The following is a 21,241-nucleotide window of genomic DNA, read 5'->3' on the forward strand; positions in this document are numbered from 1 at the left end:
GGGTCACGTGACCTGACATTTCCCGCGTTTGCCGTTTGCCGGCCGCCGTTTCTACTCGAGGAGGACATTTTTCCAGTTTGTAGGGAACGCGAAAATTTGCGGCTATTTCTACATTTTGATCGCTTGCTTTTATAGCTGAGCTTCGTTTATTATCTTACTTTTACATGAACTGCTTGTAAAGCTAATAGACTTCAAATTCAAGCAGAAAATACATTTAACAATTGGTTCATGCTTTAGCGTGCACTATCGAGTTATGGAGCACGCGGGAAGTTTGGAGAGCACGAACGAAGCGTAAGAGTTGCCCGAGGCGATAGCCGAGGGCGACTCTAGCTTCTTCAGTGCTCTCCAAACTTCCCACGTGCTCCACAACTCGATAGTGCACAGCTGAAAGCATGAACCAATTGTTTTAGAACATAGCCGGTGGAATTGTGCATCAAAATCCGACGCGAAAAACGGACAACAGTATCAGTTGAAGCGAATCGTGACGGCGCTGATGCCGAGTCTCCTTTTCCTTTGTTTTTCTCTTTTTCTGCCTCATTTAAGAACTCTAGCCCAAGGGAATAGGTTGAAACATTGTCTTCGTTTTCGGACTAGTAGGCCGAGTTTCTGTTTGTATCCATTATTGTCGCGAAATGTATTATTTTTCCCCGCGCTAACAATGGCCGCTCGCGCGAAAAAAAAAATTTCTGGCGAAGTCGGATTTGCTGACGCTATCAGCGTGCACTATCGGGATTTTGAGCACGCTTACGTACAATGAATTTGATTGCGCGACTCTGCTAGCTATGTTCTAATTAACAATTGGTTCATGCTTTAGCGTGCACTATCGAGTTATGGAGCACGCGGGAAGTTTCGAGAGCACGAACGAAGCGTAAGAGTTGCCCGAGGCGATAGCCGAGGGCGACTCTAGCTTCTTGAGTGCTCTCCAAACTTCCCACGTGCTCCATAACTCGATAGTGCACAGCTGAAAGCATGAACCAATTGTTTTAGAACATAGCCGGTGGGATTGTGCATCAAAATCCGACGCGAAAAACGGACAACAATATCAGTTGAAGCGAATCGTGACGGCGCTGATGCCGAGTCTCCTTTTCCTTTGTTTTTCTCTTTTTCTGCCTCATTTAAGAACTCTAGCCCAAGGGAAAAGGTCGAAACATTGTCTTCGTTTTCGGACTAGTAGGCCGAGTTGCTGTTTGTATCCATTATTGTCGCGAAATGTATTACTTTTCCCCGCGCTAACAATGGCCGCTCGCGCGAAAAAAAAAAATTCTGGCGAAGTCGGATTTGCTGACGCTATCAGCGTGCACTATCGGGATTTTGAGCAAGCTTACGTACAATGAATTTGATTGCGCGACTCTGCTAGCTATGTTTTGGAAGGTCGGGTTAGCGGGTTTCTACAGAACTGTGATTTTCATCCGCCATAATGTAAATTAAACGTGTTTGTAAAAGGTTCTTCCTCGAAATATGGAGTCAAATATGTGTTGTCATTTCAAAGAAGCCCGATAAGGGAAAAAAAAAAAAAAAAAAAAAAAAACGCTTAATACCAGGAGTCGCATTGCTTTTATTCCAAGTTAGTAGGAAAAATTGCAACTATTAAGAGCTAAAAAACAGTTAAAAATATTCTGGCAAACCATCCCATTTACAAGTTTTATATCTTTTCATTTCTTTTTTTTTTAAGATATTTTGTATTGTTCGGAAGCGAAACGGGAAATCCAAACAAACACTTTAATTCCAACACGGTAAACTGTAGACTCACGGTAAACGACAACGACCATTAAACAAAACTGCTACTCGATAAACTAAAAACTTTTCCACTCCACTCTAAAAAATCGCGCACGTCAAAATTAAAAGGTGCACGTGATTTGCTTACGATATTATTAGCCTACGTAGTCCCAAAGCACGCGTCGATTTGGTGAAATAACAAGTACCCGCGTAAGACTGGGGATTCTTAAAACGCCTTTGCCGGAACTCTAGTTCAACCTATATTACGCCCTGTCTTTTTATTTCAACAAAAGTAAAGTCTCCAACGCAGAGGCGCATATAATATGCTTAAATCCGGGCTACAATTTAAACTCTATATACGGTTCTCTATGAAGGGTTCTTTCAGAAATGAGCTGTGATAGGCTCTTGAGGATTCCTTGGATAAAATTCTGTCTAACATTCATTCGCTCTTTGCTGCCTTTTCTATTACTGTCTGACTTCTACGACCCTACGATTAAGTTCTCCTTTAGCAGGTTGTTTGGTGTACCATTGCAAAATAGTTCATTTGGTGATTCCATATCCTTGTTAACTCTGTTACGGAGCTCTGTTAAATTCTCTTTCGCTGAGTTGCGTTTCTTATCCTTCTCTTCATTCCTTACTTCCATATTTTCAGTTTTGTTGTCTTCTTTTCCTACGGTCTCGGATTTCCCACCACTCACGAGAAGAAACGCTACGATGGACCAAACGTGTCCATAGTAATACATGGAACTGAAGAAGAAAAACAACTTATACATTAACATGCTACACAGTTGCGCGCGCGTGGAACAAAGAGGATATCTGCACCCCTTCTCCTCTCCCTCTCCCCCCACGCGAAGTTTCGTTGCTAGGTTGTTGGGGGGGGGGGGGAGGAGATGGGTGAGTGAGAATCTACCACAGGTAACCCACCTTTCTTTCCCTCATCTGATACGTATATCAGTTTTTTAAAAATGCAGTAACGTTGAAACATTGCAACTTTACAAATTCGGACTATTAGTAGTCTGTATCTGTTTTCTAACAATGCAAGAAGAGTGTATGGAAAGCCGACCCACTATCAAGTCGTAAAACGAGAGGAGACTGGGTTCTACCCACGATACACACCCATCCTCTTGTGCGTCTTGACCTCATAAAATTGCTTCAGCTGCTGTAAGCTAGTGATGCCATGTTTAATAGAAGATGAGCCTTTTTGATAATTATCATGACTAAATTAAACCGGTAAAGTTAAAGAAAATCTTACCGCCAAAACTCCAAGCCAAACTTAGCTTCCAAACCAACGAATGGCACAGTAATAAATGTCAAAGAAAAAATGGTAACTGCGCATGTCATGAGGTCATAAAAACGAGAGGAAACATGTGAGCCTTGAAAAAGAGGCCTGTATTTTCGACGAACCTGTAAACGAAACCGCAAGAAAAAGATCCTTTGTTGTTTTCCTGAAATTGATAGAGAGGTTGGAACCAAAATGCGTTTAGAAAGTGGCCGCTAAGTGTTTTTGAATCTTGTAGAATAATCGTAATTTTGTGGCGATGAGCGCGAAACGAACGCGAAGGTTATACGCCCTCTTCCATTCGCGTGCACCGCGCCTTCCGCACGCGCCTTGCGCTTGCCTTTGCTTGCTTGAAAAACGACAAAATGACGCCTGTTGTTCTGGCGACACTATAATTGGTTAGGCACTTAAACACAGTCTGAAATTTTTCGCTTTAAACAAAAACCTCTTAAGGCCAACTGTAACTCATTTCAACAATGTTCAGCCTGGAAATATATACCTTTCGCGCTGCTTCAACCATTAGTGCACAAGTTGCGAAGGCCATGTAGTATCCTGAGTAGAACCCATGCCACAAAGCAGACAACACGAACACAGCTCGCGTGCGATGATAGGCGACTCGATCATACACGATTCTGAAAGAAAGTGATTTTAAAAGCATTATTGAGTGAAATGTTAAGCCAAGTAAACTACAATTCTTAACTACATGACATGAAGGAACCAAGCACTTAAAAAAGGGAATAAATCTCCATTCTTTGACTTCTTGAAAGTGCCCCTTTATAGATCCAGTAGGTGGTTTTCAGAGTGTAAAAGAATTGGAAATTCTTGCTCGCCGCAACACGATAACTTGAAAACTACTAAGCAGCACAGCATAAACTATTTTAGTAAAACAAGTTTTAATCGCCTTTACGTTTGGTCCCGTTAAGTTACCGGGACTTTCGAGAAACGGGCCACAAGGCCCCGGGAAAAAACCGCTTTGCCCCACGAGATGCGAACCAAAAGGAGAAAAGAAGAAAAATAGAGAGCCTTCCCATCAATTCAATAAATACATAATAACATACTTTCTCAACCACAGAACTGTACCGATATTCCAGTTGTCTAGCACTTCCTTCAGACTGGTCCCAAACTGCACGAAAAGCGAACGATGAGAAATGAGAAATTGGTAAAAAAAAAAACAAAAGAAAAAAGTCAATAATTTTGAACAACAAATTAACACATAGACGCACCTCGATCTTGAGAATATTCACATTAGTGATGCGGTTCCACTTCGCTCTTCCATTCTCGTCAAAACCGTTAAATCCTAGTCCACAAAAATTATTCATTGCCTCCGCTGAAAGCAACAATAAAATATTATATCAACTGAATTACACACTCAGAGGGCAGACGCATAGAGTGACTTCGGGTTTTTTATTTCATAAAACAAAAAGATTTCATGTGACGGGGGGACATATAATGTAACAGACGTCAAAAAATGGCAAAAACGTCAGTGATACACTTGGGGCGCCACGTATGCCACTTTTTTGTTCTTACCGCGTTTTGACCGCATCGGTGACCTATTATTGAGCAGGCGCACAGCAACATGTATTCTGTTTCTTAACGAGATATCGACCCATTACAAGGCTTTTCTAAGAGATCGTTGTTCTCGATATCAGACCAGTTGAATAAGCAGGAACAAGTCGTCGAATAAGATCATTTATTCCGAGCTCAAAACATTACAAAACTAAGACCAGAACAAGGAAATGTCCCACGCGGAAAACTGCGAGTGTTCTTGGGGTGACGAGTTTCACGTGCGCATCCGATTAGTAGCCGAGGTGGCGCGAAGTTTCTAAACCAACCACAGCGGGAAGTTAAGCAAAATTAAAGCAATCCCGCCACACTCAATTCCTGAGAATTCGTGGAAATATGATACAAAGAATGGGCTCGTGTTAATTATTACTTACCAAGTTTAAACGCGAAGTAGTAACGCATTCTTACAGACACTATTGAGATCCAGGCATAAAGAAGTCTCCAAAATAGAGGACTAGACCTTATGAAATCCGGATCTGTAAGGAAACAGAACACGGTGTTGAGTTAAGAAAGAGTTGTAATTCGCTGTAAACGAAAGTGGAGATGCAGTCAGACGTACATCCGAAGGGAGGTACAGCCCGCCCCCTTTTCAAATTGACTTGAGGGTAGGGGGAGGGCGTATGCTGTCCGAACTTATTACTGTTTTTGTAGCATATGTTGATTTAAATTATTGCTATTCCACCGGATGGGGCGATTCACCCCCCCCCCTCCCCTACCAAGAATTCCGTCAGGATTCGCTTCTTCGTGGACCATTCGCCGGGTACTAATTTTACACCCCTGGGTAAAGAGAGGCAAATTGAGGGTAAAAAATTTACAATAGCGCCTCACAGATGTTGGAAGTGAGGATGCTAAACTTGAAATTTGCGTTTACTTCATGAAGAATAGGGCACCTTTCGATTACGTGTCGCGTAAATGCAAAACCAAAGTTACTACAATGGCCAATCAGAAGAAAGGAAAACACCTTAAAGAGCCAATGAGAACTCCAGGATAACCAAACTGCCTAAAGCGCGGGAAAATGTGGGCGATGTTAGGTTTGCATCCCATTGGTTGGGAGAATGGTGCGAGTAGTTTTAGACCAGTTACAGAACGAAGTAAAGCCGCCAAAACCAATATCTTGGATAACTTGACGGAAATTGCTCTAATCAGCTAACCATACTAAGAAAAAGTATTTAAATACCTCCATTCCTGGTGATGGGGTAATTGGATCCAGTCAGCACTACGAAGGCTATACACACCGTCGACACCATTAGATTTCTAAGTGCGGCAAACTGTGGCAAAAGAAAGAGATTAGAGATCAGGGGAAAGAGAGAAAAACCCTCTTCACCCCTCCCCCTCGCTTCGTCACTCGTTCCAGATCTTCCATACGTCCAATATGGCGACCAAATATACTCGTGCGCTCCGCCGCGCTAAATCGCGCGCTTTCAAACTACCGCCTGCAATCAGGCTATTTTCTAATATGGAGGAGTTTAGAGGCAAACATTCCGCTTTCGTGGTTAACAGATATGGTCTACAAAAGCTTGGAAAAATCACTCATTTACATGTCATTAAATAAGAATAGCGTCTTCGGTCTATTGTGTCATGCCTCATAAAAAAATGAGGCATAACACAATAGACGCTATTCTTATTTAATGACATGTAAACAAGTGGCCGGGTATTCTGAAGTTTAGCCCCTCATTCTACAAAACCTTCCGACACATGTACGTGAGGTGGACATGTATAATTTCTGAAGTTGCTCCAAATCGTTGAAGGTGTGTTTAAAAGCTAAAGAGTACTTTTGAGTTATGTAATTTGTGGGTTTTAAAGTTTTGATGGTGGAGTCAGTTGTTAGGACTTGCTGGTTAACGAGTAGAAAGTAAAGGTCGCTGATCTTGCCTTTTTCTTAAAATGGTTGTTTACCGCAGAGCATGAACGGCTGTGAAATAGTGAATGAACAAACGCTGTAAAATGTACAATAACTTCTCTCAAACGATATAAAATATAATTATAATTCATTCGAAAATATTACATTCAGTCGCTAAACGGGTCTGTTATGATAAATTTCAGGGTCATCCTCGGTGTAAAAACCTGACGAGGTTTTCTTTGTTTCTTGAAGTATTTTGAGGGCCACAAGTTTATTAGCCTCTGGCTATTAAGTGCTACCCTCTTTAAATAAAGGCTTTCATTCATTCATTCATTCATTCATTCATTCATTGTTTTGCTGTACGCTATTGTTTATAATGTTTTGTTGTCTTTGTTTTACGTCACTCGTGAGCTTCACGGGTTTTTACGCTGAGGATGAGCCAAATTTCTACATCGTGGAATGATGCTTACAAGCGAAAAACCCAACAGTGGCACCAAAAGCTAATACATGACTTTGCTAAATTTTACAACATTCGCTAGTCACACAAAAGATCCTTCAATAAAAATAGTGAACGTAATTATGCCTAGGGGAGTGGGAATTTGAACGAAACAATCTTCAAAGGGCGGTCGCCATGTTGCGGGGGGTGGGGGGTATGTTAAAGCTTTGCATTGATTGATGCGGCTGGGCAAGGACTGAATATTCCTATGACTGACATTTGTTCCATTAGCTTCACATGAACTCTTACCAAAGGTGAAGGCTCCTTCTGGCCAGGCTCCTACCGAGAGAAACGCAAAATCAGTTGAGCTTAAGGCACAAACCTGCGTGAAGTTAGCCATCATGCTCTGAAAAAGTACGCTTGAGAAATGTAAAGAAAAGAGGTCATACTTTCCAACCACCCTCCCAGAGATAGAACTAAGGGAGGGGTGCAGGGGTTGTTCACCCCCCCCCCCCCAGATGACCTGTGGCTTTCTAATGTAACCTCGTAATCATACAAAGTATGCTTCATGGTTTGCTGTGTATTCTCAGCAGTCCACATTAGCTTATTACGTAGTCTTATGCTATCTTCTTGAACATTATTTGCTTTTAAATTTGTTTACATCACCCATCAGTTATATCATTCCTTAGTGGTGGAAACGTCAGGGATGAAAGTAGGTATGGTCACAATGCAAACATTTGGGGCTCATTGAATGATTTATAGATTTTTGTTTTAAAGTGTTCTAGGCAAGCTTAACAAAATGCCTCATTATAAATTAGTATATAAACTGTACGTCTTGAGTACCTTTGATCTGATGTCTGAGCCATCAATAAAATCACTAAAGTCTCTAAAGGTGCAAACCGGTCCAACAAGTATTGTGCTGTAGTGAAATAAATAGCTAAAGTACTCCAACAAAGAAGGAACTTTTCTGGAAATTAAAAAAAAATAATGAAAAAAAATTAGTACTCACTAGGCATTGTATGGCACTGGAGCCTTCTTGAACCCATGCTTATGATGGGTCATTTAATCTTAAACCTTAAAAATAGCTTAACAATCGTGTATGTTTGATAAAGCAACCAATATCCTGCAACTTTCTAGAGACTCCACTTAAATTTTCTTTTGAACTCTTTGCAAAAACTCTTTTTTCAAAATTTGAGTTGCCAAACTTGGGTTGGGGCTTATTTGTTAGTGTGGCTTATTTGTTGGGTATTACAGTATTTTAATATGGGTTTTTTTTTAATACAGTCACCCTTGGGAAGGAAACAGAGCATTGGAGATTTAAATAATTAAACTTACTGAAGTCTACATTTCCTTTGTTCTTCTGTTAGTTTGCTATCATCCCTTCCTAGCCCTGTCAGAGAGACAGGCAAAAGATGAAAATGACTTGTCAATAACATAAGTTTATCTGATAATTTTTATCTTTAAGCAGATGGGTTATAAACCTAACAATTTTATTCCAGAGATCCATCACTCAATGTCTAATCACCTACTCCTGTTTATATTAAGGGGCCTTAACTATTTGACCCCGAATGACCAGCATTTAAAATTTCTCTGTACAAAATCATCCCTGAATCACACATTTAGGTTTTGAGAAATAAAGGATGAATAACCAACTAAAGAAACTGTTGATTGTTAAACAAATCCTCCCTACCAGCACCTGTGGAAATGTATAGAGAACAGTATGGTAAAGTATGCATCTCACAGATTAACTATTCCAAATACGTACCATCATGTACACTGAATGCCACATAAGTGATCCTTTGTACCAAAACCATCAGGGGTCTGTAAAGAGAGGATAAAAGATGACTGAGTGCTTTTAAATGTCCATAAAATTAAAGATTTTTTGTTTTAGTTCAGTGGAAAATCGGCTTCTGTAAAGAGTTTCCTGAAGCTGACATTTTGAATGATAGCTCTTCTTCTTTCATTCTGACAAAGGGTGAAATTCTCTGGATTCCACCACTATAGCACTGGTTTGATTTCTGGACCTGGGTTGAATTTTATTGTTGGTTCTCGTCCTCACTCTGCAGGTTTCTCTCTCGGGTCCTGCCGTTTTCCTCCTTCTACAAAAACAATTATTCCAAATCCCAGTTTAACCTCGAAACAGTGGACAAGAGAAGCCAACTCGTGGAAAGTCCACCACTAAGTTTCCTTAATTATTATTTTTATGATCATCATAAATATTTACCCCGTGAAGTCCAAAGTGTATCCACCATAGTCAGTAATTTGTCTGTAGAGATGAGCAATGGACATGAAACCCATTGACACTACCAGTAGATATCTATCAAACAAAAATTAAAAATTGGTGAGGCTTGTTAGCCATGGGAGGGGGGAGAGGGCATTCTGTTTGGTGGTGAAATTAATACAAGAGAAATAGACTATAGGTTGCCATGATTATAATGAAATGGATCATATGTTTAACAAATAGATTATATGTTGCCATGTGCCTGCGCAAGATTTTAGGTCACAGTTGATGTCAAAATAAGGTAAGAAAAAAAAGTGGCATATGGGTGGGGAGGGTCAGGGGCTTCATTAATGTTTTCTGCAGGCAGGCAAAACTCTTTGAACTGAGCTTCTTTATAAGATAAACTTTCCTCAAGACCGTCAAATCAGGTGGGCAAAACCGTCCTCACAACCGGTCAATTTGCCCAGTGCCTGGCCCTTAATGAAACCCTTGGAGGGTAGAGGGAGTTATGTATATAGGAAAGGGTCATTAAATTTTATGCATCAAAAAGGGGAATATCACCAAAAATGTAATTAGGGCTTGGGGGGGGGGGGGGTCATGCCCTTCATGGAATCACACCAGGAGAAGGGTAACAGTTTTTTACAAGAAATTGAGAGAGGGGATACTGGGGACTGAGAATCAGTGATTAGATCTTTAGAGTTAACCTACTTGTGAACTGATGCAGGATTTAAAAGCCATGTGAGAATATAACATATGCTGCTAAAACTGATCAAGATTAAGGTTTGCCTGTCAAGAGAAAGAACGGAAATTAAAAGTGGGTTAAATTTCATGCATCTGGGCCAGGTTGTTCAAAGGTTGGTTAAGATAAGCCAGGGTTAGTGTGATGTTTTTATTTCAGATCTGAATGCTTTAAAAGAAAATTCAGTTTCACTGCATTTGTCTACAATTTGATGATTGAGTGCTCTAGAAAGAATTGGGAAAATTACCCCAAGACGGCTTTTAAAGAGATAAATAAAGAAACCTGGATTAAAATTTAACCCTGGGTTAATGCTAATCAGCCTTTTAACAACTGGGCCCTGGGGAATAACATACAAAAGACATCTTACAAGGAGAAGTGTAAAAGAAGTATGCAAAAACAAATGATTGGACTTCGATTAATCCTTAAATACCCTCAAGTGATGAAGACAGAATTTCTCCTTACAATATTAACACAACATCAAGCAAACAGGTGCTGAGAATAAAGAATAATATCAATTTTAGGATAATTTGTTGACCCAATAGCAAATTCTACAAACTAACATCACAAGAATGGAAATGGCAGGCAGTAAGGAACATTACGAATACATTTAGGGGTGAAAGGGCACTCAATTTTTTTTTTAAATTAATTACTTAAGAGCAACTTGAGTGATCAAATTGGGTTTCTCCTAACCGAAACATTTAATGGAGGAGTTTGCAGCCCTCATTTTTTTTAATTTTTTTTATTTTTACTATAACCCAGGAGAGTACAAATTGGGTTTCCCTAATCAAAACAAATAAATTCATATTATTGTATTTGGAGATGGACCTCCGAAACATCGTGAATGCTTAGAGTTTCAAAGTTATAGAACTGTTCTTGGCAAAGAAATTCGATGAAAGCTAGTGACGTAGTTGGTTCATTACGATTTGTTGCATTCTAATTTGTTGCTATGGCACCAACATCAGGTTGGAAATTATTGAAGGTACGTAGGTGAAAAAATCTTACCACTGAGTTAATTATACAAAAGATGCTTTATCAACGTTAGAATTTTTGTTATGTTAATTTTTTTCCTATGGCAATACTTGGTTATTAGGTGTACATGATCGTTTTAAATTTCCTTAAATCTTAAAGTGTACAAACGAGAAAATGTAAACATAAACTACAAGCGAAAAAAAAGGATTGCTGCGCCTCTTTCGTGGGCGAAAATAAAAAATAATTGTCCACCTGTTACTTAACAAAATATACATTAATTAAATATTTATTACAGTACAGTGCTTTTGAAAAACACAACTGAACATTACCTAATAAGCCATATTTAAAAATAAAATTTAAAAAATACGTTAGAAAATAGAGAATTTTATCTTACCATTTGAAACAAAACCACGCAAGAGCTATGCCCCAGAAAAGACTTACAGCCCTTCTTGTATTCGACGAGACACGATCCGGATGCAACAACAAGCGAAATGCCGTCCCAAGAGGTGCACACAACAACATGCAAAAGATAAAATTGGCCTGAAAACGAAAAAAGAAGTCCACATGTAAATCCATAGAGCCAGCTAAATATGAAGCGAAGAACTCGCACTGCGATATGCGTTTCTGAGGTTCGCTACGCTTGATCGATCTCGGCGTATAATGTCACTTACTATGGTCAAGGGCCCGCCTAGGTGAAGAATTAAACAAAAATAGTAATATCAGCGAAACTTTAATACCTGATCTGGTGGAAAGTTCGTTGCACTAGATATTCCCTGGAGAAATTCCCCGAGAATCGACATCGTGAAAGATCGGAATAACTTCGTTTGGTGAGAGAAAAAAACTGCAAAACGTTATTCGCCTAGACTTGTCAAATGTATTCTTGTAAAAAAAAAACAATTGGTGTAGTTCCAGTCCTCCGCTCCAACGCCCTTGAATGAACTTCACCCAGTGAGTGATTCCGTTCGTTCGAGAACTGAAAGTGACAAGTGAAAACTACACATTTTGTTTGCATGTACTCGAATGTCGGTGGTATCTATTATCTGTGGTTTATCTGAAGTGAAATCATTGCCGTGAGAAACAAAGTAGCCCTTTTTGAAAAGCGTGTGAAACAAAATTTCTAAGGGCTGTCGACGTTGAAATCGCGAGTGTGCTGAAAAATATCTGCTACGTCACTCCGCTAGCAACGCACTGCAGCGCTGATGGAACGTCACGCTCTGTTAGGTACATACCAAGGAACTTCTAGTCATGAAGATTTTATCCTTGAGATCATGATGTGAAATATTTTACCCCAAGTGTGGTCTACCAGCGCAAAAATATTTAACATAGCACAACTTTTGTTTCGACTTGATGTGAAATAGAATATCCCGTTGTTTACTTGACATGACATCCTGTTATGAGTGACTTTCATGCGGATGAGCTGATCTTCATTGTGTGCACGAGACTGTCGCCTACGGCAAAACTCTCTTAGTAAGCCTCCGTGCTTTGCAGAAATTATTACGTCGAGCAATGGGTGAGACAAGGATTTGCATTTATGGGAATACACGTTCGCACAATCAACCTAAACATCTACTAGTTTTACATAAAAAACAAATTTACCTCACTTAAATGGTTGTTCCGTCCTTGGGATCGTGTGAGTTAGGCCCATTTAGCTCGGTTCCAATTCCAGTTCACTAGCTTAACCCTCTATATAATTTTCGATTGAGCGTGCGACCTTTTAGGTCTTTTATTTTCATACGAATCCTTAACTGGACATGTGTGTGCAGCAACAAAAAGAGATAGAGAAGTTAGGAGAGGATTGTTTATCACAAGTAGTTTGTGAATAGGTAAACGAAGTTATGAAACACTGGCGCGGAAGACAACACAGTTGAAAAGAAACATTTACATTCCACACACACACCGTATCTCAAAAAGCCCATTTCCGAACCTTATGCTGAAATAAAACTTCGCCAAATTTACAGAAAATGTATATTTATTTAACTCGGATTGATCATCCATATGCACATTTAACTTAAATATTTACATAATTATATAATATAGGGCTAGAATTCTTTTCAAAATTTCTTAATTTCCCCCAAAAATTACAAATCAGTTCAATTTTTTTTATTTTAACCAGGGGTAGAAGAGAATCATGGCGTCGAGTTACTGCACAGTATCAGTTCCCAGACTAAGTGCACGTGGGGTTAAGCCTGCAAGACTTTTTGGATCAATGTTAGCAACTGTGCACCCACCCCTCCCTTAACCCTAACTTGTTATCCGTTGACTGTTGTGGGGGGGTAGGGAAGGGGTAAGTGCGAAGTTCAGATAATGAGATCGAACCGCAAGGATTTTTGCTTCTTCTTACAAGCTTTCAGTCAGTTTGTCGTCTGGGCTCTGAGACTCATTTCTGCGGGCTAGGGCAAACCTAGATAGTTTTAATTCATTTTATACACTTTTCACTTGGAAAGAGCTATTTGTTAAAAAAAATCTCTCCGCGTTAATTTTTAGCGCAACTGAGTAGTTAAAAAATGTTTTTGAGGTCTTCTGTTATAGGTAACTTTCAGAAATCGTTGGAAGACAGCTCTAGCTGATGTAATGGTTGGAGAATACACATTTTCCTCTTTGGCTAGACTTGTCATGTAGTCTTCCAGTTTAGTATTGTTTGTCCGTCGTAATCGCATCAGATTTCAATGCCCGCTTTTTTCTTTTAAATGGTGACCCAGAGAAGCTGTTGTACATCTTCATTTGTAACCTGAGGATGAAAAAAAAAAAACCATTTCACTAGAATTTAAAGAACTCAAAAGTCAGGATTACTGCTGGCAGAGTCTTTTAGTAATAATAATAATAATAATAATAATAATAAAAGTATTTATTAAGCACTCTAAACAACAAACGTGTTTAGTTACAATGATATGAACTCAGCAAGTATAAAACTAATTAACTAAATTAATAACTGACTGACTAATAAGAGAACAAACATCTATTAACAAAAGTCCTCTTGAAATGTTCAGTTCTGACAAGTGGGAGAATATAATTATGGCGCCTCTCACGTAGCGTAACCATTGGTCGCTCTGGTGTCAAAAGGTCATCTAAAGCTGTTGTAAAATCGCCGTCGGTGATCTTGGCCCACAACTTCTTATCTTTTAGAGTAATAATATTTTCAATCGAAAAAAGCTTTTTGCAGTAACAAAGCTTAAAAAGCTCTCTTAAACAGCCTGTCTATGCGACTCAGATACTTATGATAATACGCGCGGCCCCATACTTCTACAGCATATGTAAATATAAGTAGAATGAGGAATTATATCATGATATAACTAACACTGTTAACGAAAATGACGATACTAATATTTATTTGTCTTAGGGTAGTTCTTAGTTCTTGAAAACTGAATAAGTACAGCAGCAAACTGTCTTGTTAATAACTGGAAATCGCTTACGTATTTTTAACAAGCTTTCTAGCTCACAAGACGCTATGCGGGTAATTAAGCGATTGATTGAATAACAAAAATTTTCATTTCTAAACTGAATTATACAAAACAATAAATTATTTTTTATAAAAATTATCAAGTTACAAACTTATACCAAAGAATGTATCGAGCCTTTGTTATGAATGCCTTTTCTTAAAAAAAAATTTTTTCCACTTGGTTTCACTTCATGGATCGAAGATAAATCAAAAACTTAAGCAGAAAAAAACGAAGTAGACTTGAATTCTCCAGAAATAGCGTTCTCGATGATAATGACAATAATAATGATAATGATGATGATGATAAAAAATGACAATGAGAATGAAGACGATAATGAGGCTGATCATAATTACGATACTGATGACGCCTATAATGATAGAAATTATAGTGATAATAATATTGATGATGATAAAAATGATGATAATAACGATACTGCTAAAAATGATAAAATGCTAATGATATTGATGATAATTAAAATTTTGATAGAAATGATACTAATGATGAAATAATGCTAATAATGATAATGGTAATAACGATAAGGCTAGTACTTATGCTATTGATAATAATTATGATAGTAAAAACGATTATGATAATGACGACGATATCAGTTATAACGATTATAATGATGATGTTGACAATGTTGATGATGCTAATGCAAATGTTTATGATAATAATCATGTTTAGTGATAATAACAATGATGATGATAACGATGATAATTTTGACAATTTTAATGGTAACAATAGTGATCATGATAATGATAACATATAATGGTGATAATGGTAATAATGATAACGAAGTCTATCAAAGGAAGGAATTGTGTGCATATGTTGCATATGTAAACAAACACATCATCGCCGACAATCTTACCCACAAGTTTTCGGATCGCTAGAGGGGGATACCAATTCCTTCTTCAATATCTTGGCGATGCAGTTCCTTAAAGTGAGATAACAGAAGTTTTTGTAAGCGATTCCATTCTTGCCACAAATTGGAGTGTCAAACAATCCTTCGTCGCTCCTAGGACACGGCTGACATCCAGGGGGCGCTGAAACAGTAAGGAACAAAAGATTAGATTTGGTTAAGTGACTTGTCTTTGAGAGCCATTGCAATATCTGCGTTCAAGAGTGCGTGTGCTCAATAGCATTCTTCGAACCATTCTTTGCAATGTCACGCAACGCTCCCCCCGACTTTCAAAAAGGAAGGGGGGGGCATTGCATGTCATCCAGTAAACGGTGCCGCGCCCAAGTAGAGAAGAAGAATGATATTTCAAAATTTTTCGTAATGAGTTGCTCTTTCACGTTACTCAAATTTACACACTTCTCAAAGCGATTGAACATTGATTTTTTTCGCGTTGGAAACAACAGGAAACACACCCCGAATGGGATCACCCTAGCGCGCTTGTTTTTTGTCATCTACGGCCAATATCTAATTTTTCTAATTTTTTTTTTTATTGTTGTTATTATATTCTATTCTCTTGCAATTTTGTCTTTACTATGCTAAATAGTGAAACATCAGAAAATAGGGGCCTTAGCAAAGGAGAGTCGCTCTGCAAACGAAGGTTTTTTTAAAAAAACCTCCGTGATCTCTAACGAAGCAGAGCCACTGAACAAACGATGATTGTTTTCAAAAACCTCCATTATCTCTAGTGAAACAACCATAATTACAGAATAATCGTCGACAAATTAACAACCAAACCCTAAGCCTGCGGGACATCGACATTGTGTTCAGCGGGGCTCCTCTGTTTGTGAACAAGAGAGATGATGGCGTCCTAAGTTCTTCTATCGTTAACACTCGAAGGTTTTTTTCTCTTAAATTTAGTTTGTGAGTCCTAACTCGAGAAATAGCTCTTTTTCTTTGACAGTTGACGCTATGAATAATATTTGCTGAATAATATTTTTCTTTCGCCGAACTGGAAGAGTGTAAGCCAACCTGAACTGAACTTGACTATCGCGAGAGAGTTCTCATTCAGTTTTCACTGTTGAGGAATGTTTTTGGGTGTCTATGAAAAAAACCTAGGTTTTTGTATTTAAAAACCTTACGGTACCACCAAGGTATCGACACAATAAGTTATTAGAAATCACAGCTATCGTTTTCGACAAGTTATGGACAACATGGTGTGAAGGAACGGTGTAAACCCCAAATAATATTTAAAACCAAAGTAACTTGGCCTTGTTTAAATCTCCATTATGCGAGCGACTTTGGACACACTTTTTCCATAATCAAACTGGTACAGGGGTGGTTAGAAGCCAATAAATATTTGCGGCTTAAAAAAAAATTAGGCGATCGATTCAAGACGAAATTTTAAAGTCGGAGTTTAAAATTTGCCCGCTGTTGACATGTTCCCCATTGTGATGCAAGCCAATTTATGAAGTCACCTTCCTCTGTCACTTTCTATTTTTCAAAATTAACACTTTTTAAGTTTGTTTGAGGCCCTGAAAGGCGAAAGAAAGAAATAATTACAAACCTTTTTCTCCCCAGAAAGTATCGTGTCTTATTGTCCAAGTTCCACGTATGACCAGAACTATTATAACGGACAAAATACACAGAAAGTGCCCTGCTTTTCTCATATCAACTCATTTGTTCCACAGCTGAATCGAGGAAATGTTAAAAAAGGCAAAAGCGCCTTTTTGAAAGAATTATCTTCCCTAGAACGAAAGATTATTGTTAATTCAGGCTTCGTAATTCCATGCAGGCTTCGATAAGCATGCGCGTTTTGAAACAGATGATGAATTTTTAAAGAAACGTGTCTCTGTTACCAGACTGGCTACATGTATACATCAATAGCCTGACAAAAGCTTATTTAGGTAACAATGGCAAGATTTACCGGCAACAAAACATCTTTCATTTAACAATTGCTTTACACATTGCTAGAAAAGGAAGATTTGGAATTGCATGTAGTCTATCAAACATCATTTGGTTCCTTTTGTAAACCTGTAAATAAACACTGAGGAACTTAGACAGATCATATGTTGTTAACGAAATTTATATCATATCCGGCTCAGTGTGTGCCTTCGCACTCTTACACGAAAACATTTTTCATGGCCTCCAGAATAAACTTATTGCTTTTGGCGTTTTTCATTGAATGCAGGCCAGCACAAGGTGGGCGCGAAGTAAGAGTCATGCATGAGCGGAGAGCGCGAAAACAAAAAAAACCTCTCTCCTCTTTTCCCCTCGCACTCGCATAGCGTTTGGCCCCTTTTGCCCCCCCCCCCCCCCCATAAAAAAAAAACCAAAACGTGGTTTTGCGAAGGCATCACATGAAGTGTGAAATCGCAATTCAAGTTTGACAGATTTATTTACAACAGTCCTCGCTTTTTAAACATCAGTGTCACAGCAGTTCATCTAGCGGCTGTATCGAAGTTACAGGGATCAACAAACAGTTCGTACTGAGGGTACTTCAGCTTTGAGGAAGTTAGCGAATTTAAGTTTCAATAAAAGTTCTCGATCAACCGTCTTTTTCATACCAACATAAGTTAACACTATGGCAATTTGGTTGTAAAACATACACCACTGCTACTGGCGGAAACACTTTCTGCCGGTAATCTTAAGCCATCGCAGAGAGAAAAATTTCTTCGCCTCAGGCCGGAAATTTTGGGAGGAGCTAATGACCGAAACACGACATGAATATATATCACCCAGTGAACCATTTAAGTGAATGTATGACAACATCACGGGTGTGGTGTTGGGGTTTATATATGAATTATCCATCCCGCGGTAGATATCATTATTTATCAGCCCCATAAAGACTGTAAAAAAGCTGCGTGTTGAATCTATGATCAGAATGAAATGTTCTTACGCCTTGCTGGTATTGCTACCCATTTTGTTTGGTTTAACAGGTGGGAGACCTGTGTCACCAGGTATACAGTTTGTTCTCACTTATTCTAAGGCTGTGTCATGTTAGCGAGCTGTTCCTTTTTTAAGTTTGAAATTAATTCAAAGAAGTGATTCAGAGGTCGTGCTTCTGCTATACTTTTCTCGAACTTAATTTCTGATTTGATTTCGGCGCTTCTTTGATGCTCTGTGCTTATATGCTTGCTTCTTTGTATTTTTAAACGTAGAAGTTGAGAATATTAAGGTGAATGAAAATGCGACAAAACAACATTAACTTCTCACTACCTGAGCGCAGGGGCCGCACCGGGGAATGTTAGTCCGAGGTCGTGGCCCAATGAACAGGCCGAGCGTAGCGAGGTCCATTCAAAAATGGCCTAATGCAAATATTTTCCAGTACGGCTCCAGCAAGCGAGGTTTGGTAGCATTTTATCACAATGCTTTTGAACATACTTATATGTTTGGGATTTACCGGCTTTTGCGAACGAAAAGACACGTCGTATGGCTGCTTCCGTGTAAAGGGTCCGTATTACAAAATCTCGACCAAGTGAGAACCAATTAAAACGCTCGCGTTTAACTCGCGACTACTTTACTATTTGATAAAAGAAGGTATTAGTGTTTAACTTAGAGATAATTGCCGTAATCAGAAAACACTCGCAGATGTAAGCCTTGCACGAAAAAATGGCCAAACACCTCAAGCAGCTAGTAGGTAAAACTCTAAGAACGGAGAAGAAGATGGACAAATCGAAAATCGAGAACAAAACTGAGAAAGAATAAACAAGAACCTAGAAATAATAATCTAACCTTTTAACCCTAATATTAACATTCATATTCTCCACACTGTTATCTTTACATTTTGACCGTTGTGAGCAGGGGTGGATCTAGGGGGAGGGTGCAGGGGGTGCGCACTCCTCCCCCCTGAGACGACCTGCTGCTTTCTAATACAAGTGGTATTCTACTGTATCGTTTGATATGCATTCTCAGCAGTTCATATATATCTTATTAACCAAGCGCGAGGGTCGTACTGGAAGAATATCGGCCCGAGGTCTTGACAGTACGGACCGAGCGCAGCAAGGTCCGTACAAAAAAGACTGAGGGCCGATATTGTTCCAGTACGGTCCCGAGCAAGCTTGGTTAATAAGAGATTTATTATACGACTGAAGTTCAAAGGGACACAAGTGCGGTATCATTCGGGACCATTCGGGACAGTGCGCGGTCCAATACTTACAGAATATTGGACCGGCAATAGAGCCTTTTGATTGGTTGATTTTATTTATTGGCCCTCTGACTGCCCGAGTCGTGTAATAAATTATGTTATTGCCTAGGCAAAAGCCTTCTTCGTATTCGCTATCACAATTTGTTTACGTCCGGTCACCAGTCAGTTACGCCATTCTTTAGTGGTGCACCCCCTCCTCAAAAAAATCCTGGATCCGCCCCTGGGAGCTGCTTGAATTGGTGATCATTTCCTTTATTCTCAAGAACTTTAATGTGTGATTTAATGGTGATATTGTAAGGAGAAATTAGAAACCAGTCACTACTGGCGGGCAAAAGAGTTGTTAAGAACAAGAGACAAAACCTCTTACAAGAAACGGACAAACCCGCCACGCCCAACTCGCGCTTGGTTACCGCGCCTAGGCTTGGTAGCCACCCTACGATACTCGGTACCAGTCTTACAGAGTAATTTGAAATACACAATATGGTTAATTAGACTCTGTTCCTTCTTATTTCAGACTGTGGCATCCAGTGTGTTGGTTCTCTACCTCAGTGTAATCTTCCACGACTATTCGGTTTCCCGAAATGCACCACACAGCTTGACAACTGCAAGTTCAACAAGCCGCGCCCTTTCAGACCAGGAGTGATTATGCTTGGCGAACCTGAATGTTATTAGAGAAACTCTTCGATCGGGTGTGGAGAGGTATCTGCCTACCGAGCACCAGAATGAAGAGAGATGTTGTTGCGTCACGCTAGCGTGTAACGCCTCCAGTTAATTCAAACGCGACGTATCTACGACCCGAAGACGAGAACTCTAAACTAAGTTCCGGGGACTTAACCTTTAAATTCCCATGAGTGACCAGGAAAAAATTTCTCTGTACAATATCAATACAATATCAAGCGGACAAGTGATAAGAATTAAGAAAAATATCAACTAGGTTATCATTAGTCAATCCAATACCAAACTCTCCAAACTGACATTATAAGAATTGTATGTCAGACAGTGAGGAGAATTACTAATGAGATTTTGGGCGTGAAAGGGTTAACCTCTGGCTGCCAAATTTTTCTGTCGTTTGGATTTTGAGAGGCAACGAAAATTTAAGATTGACTTTTCCTGAACCAGTTCCCTAAACTCCAATAAGTGACCAAGACAGAATTTCTCCTAACAATGTCAATACAATATCAGGCAGACAAGCGAAGAGAATAAAGAGTTATTTTAAATCAGGAGATATTTAGTAGATCCGATACCAAATTCTCCCGGCAGCCATAGCAAGAATTGTATGTCAGACAGGGAGGAGAATTATCAGCGAGAAATTGGAAGTGAAAGGGTCAAGAGGTCCCAACGGGCCTCATATGCTGCGTGACAAACTTAAAGGATTTATGGCGTACATTTACGCATTTTAATTTCATTGAAAATTTCATTTTATGAATTTCTATGCCTTTTGATTTAATCAATTCTATTAAAAAAATTCGTGAAAATTGTTATAATCCCTTAAAAATTCACGGATATTTTGACTGAACGTTACAAAAGATATGGACTAATTGACGGCATATTTACATTGGTCTCCTACGCAGCGGTTGTCTGGCTGTGTAACGCAACGCCAGAACGCGTTGCATTACAAAACCAACACCTAACAACGGCTGTGCCAATAAAATTGTTGGAGAACGTGGCAAGATTTACGTTACATAAGTTTCACGTACTAGCCCCTTCAAAAGACAGCTAGGAAATTCAGATATTGATATTAACATTATTTCCGTAGCTTCTTTCTTTTAAAGCGCACAAACAGTTTGTCGATAAGTGGTTTAATCCATGACAACTGTTACACTAAATGAACATTTGTAAACTTCGTGTCACGCCACGCTTAGTACAGTGTACTGATCGGCATGATTTGGATTCGAATCGAGGTAAGACGAGGGCCCGTTAGTATCATATCAGTTCGTCTAAGATCAATAAATGATAAATAAATAGTAATAAATCTGCGAGCTAACAACCGGGTTTACAC

The 21,241-nt window shown here is 39.1% G+C and overlaps 2 protein-coding genes and 1 long non-coding RNA gene across 7 annotated transcripts; 1 reads left to right on the forward strand and 2 right to left on the reverse strand.

Moving 5' to 3' along the window:
- Positions 1 to 1,535: 1,535 nt before the first annotated feature.
- Positions 1,536 to 12,211, reverse strand: LOC111326595 (membrane-bound glycerophospholipid O-acyltransferase 2). 5 transcript variants are annotated; one of them, XM_022930613.2, is made up of 16 exons: positions 11,501 to 12,198; positions 11,158 to 11,303; positions 9,764 to 9,841; positions 9,059 to 9,151; positions 8,859 to 8,933; positions 8,600 to 8,655; positions 8,170 to 8,224; positions 7,678 to 7,801; positions 7,144 to 7,173; positions 5,736 to 5,826; positions 4,933 to 5,034; positions 4,219 to 4,322; positions 4,054 to 4,118; positions 3,495 to 3,627; positions 2,969 to 3,120; positions 1,536 to 2,463 (listed from the first exon to the last, which is right to left on the reverse strand). In XM_022930613.2, exons 1-16 carry the CDS (start codon positions 11,561 to 11,563, stop codon positions 2,196 to 2,198), a joined length of 1,635 nt encoding a protein of 544 aa, XP_022786348.2. In that variant the 5' UTR covers positions 11,564 to 12,198; the 3' UTR covers positions 1,536 to 2,195. The 5 variants fall into 5 exon arrangements, with proteins under 5 accessions (XP_022786348.2, XP_088604418.1, XP_088604416.1 ...); XM_088748292.1 differs by lacking the exon at positions 11,501 to 12,198 and adding an exon at positions 10,225 to 10,286 and having other exon boundaries at positions 11,158 to 11,292; XM_088748290.1 differs by lacking the exon at positions 8,859 to 8,933 and having other exon boundaries at positions 11,501 to 12,195.
- Positions 12,212 to 12,714: 503 nt separating this feature from the next.
- Positions 12,715 to 16,908, reverse strand: LOC111326596 (uncharacterized). Its single transcript, XM_088748294.1, has 3 exons — positions 16,663 to 16,908; positions 15,069 to 15,243; positions 12,715 to 13,491 (listed from the first exon to the last, which is right to left on the reverse strand). Exons 1-3 carry the CDS (start codon positions 16,763 to 16,765, stop codon positions 13,392 to 13,394), a joined length of 378 nt encoding a protein of 125 aa, XP_088604420.1. The 5' UTR covers positions 16,766 to 16,908; the 3' UTR covers positions 12,715 to 13,391.
- Positions 16,909 to 17,909: 1,001 nt separating this feature from the next.
- On the forward strand, positions 17,910 to 20,465 carry LOC111326597 (uncharacterized). Its single transcript, XR_002694460.2, has 2 exons — positions 17,910 to 18,055; positions 19,757 to 20,465. It is a non-coding gene; the product is annotated as an uncharacterized LOC111326597 (long non-coding RNA).
- The last annotated feature ends 776 nt before the right edge of the window (positions 20,466 to 21,241 follow it).

Source organism: Stylophora pistillata, chromosome 2 (assembly GCF_964205215.1).
Source record: "Stylophora pistillata chromosome 2, jaStyPist1.2, whole genome shotgun sequence".
NCBI classification, from domain to species: domain Eukaryota; kingdom Metazoa; phylum Cnidaria; class Anthozoa; order Scleractinia; family Pocilloporidae; genus Stylophora; species Stylophora pistillata.

Bases quoted from the DNA above. Each gene is read 5' to 3' on its own strand.
- LOC111326596 (XM_088748294.1), bottom strand. From the start codon at position 16,765: ATGAGAAAAGCAGGGCACTTTCTGTGTATTTTGTCCGTTATAATAGTT. The intron at 15,244-16,662 runs GTTTGTAATTAT...TTACTGTTTCAG, and splicing joins TACTTTCTGGGGAGAAAAAG to CGCCCCCTGGATGTCAGCCG. The intron at 13,492-15,068 runs GTAAGATTGTCG...TTTCATCCTCAG, and splicing joins AGCGATCCGAAAACTTGTGG to GTTACAAATGAAGATGTACA.
- LOC111326595 (XM_022930613.2), bottom strand. From the start codon at position 11,563: ATGTCGATTCTCGGGGAATTTCTCCAGGGAATATCTAGTGCAACGAAC. The intron at 11,304-11,500 runs GTATTAAAGTTT...TTTCGTTTTCAG, and splicing joins CGAACTTTCCACCAGATCAG to GCCAATTTTATCTTTTGCAT. The intron at 7,802-8,169 runs GTAAGTTTAATT...TTTAATTTCCAG, and splicing joins CAAAGGAAATGTAGACTTCA to AAAAGTTCCTTCTTTGTTGG.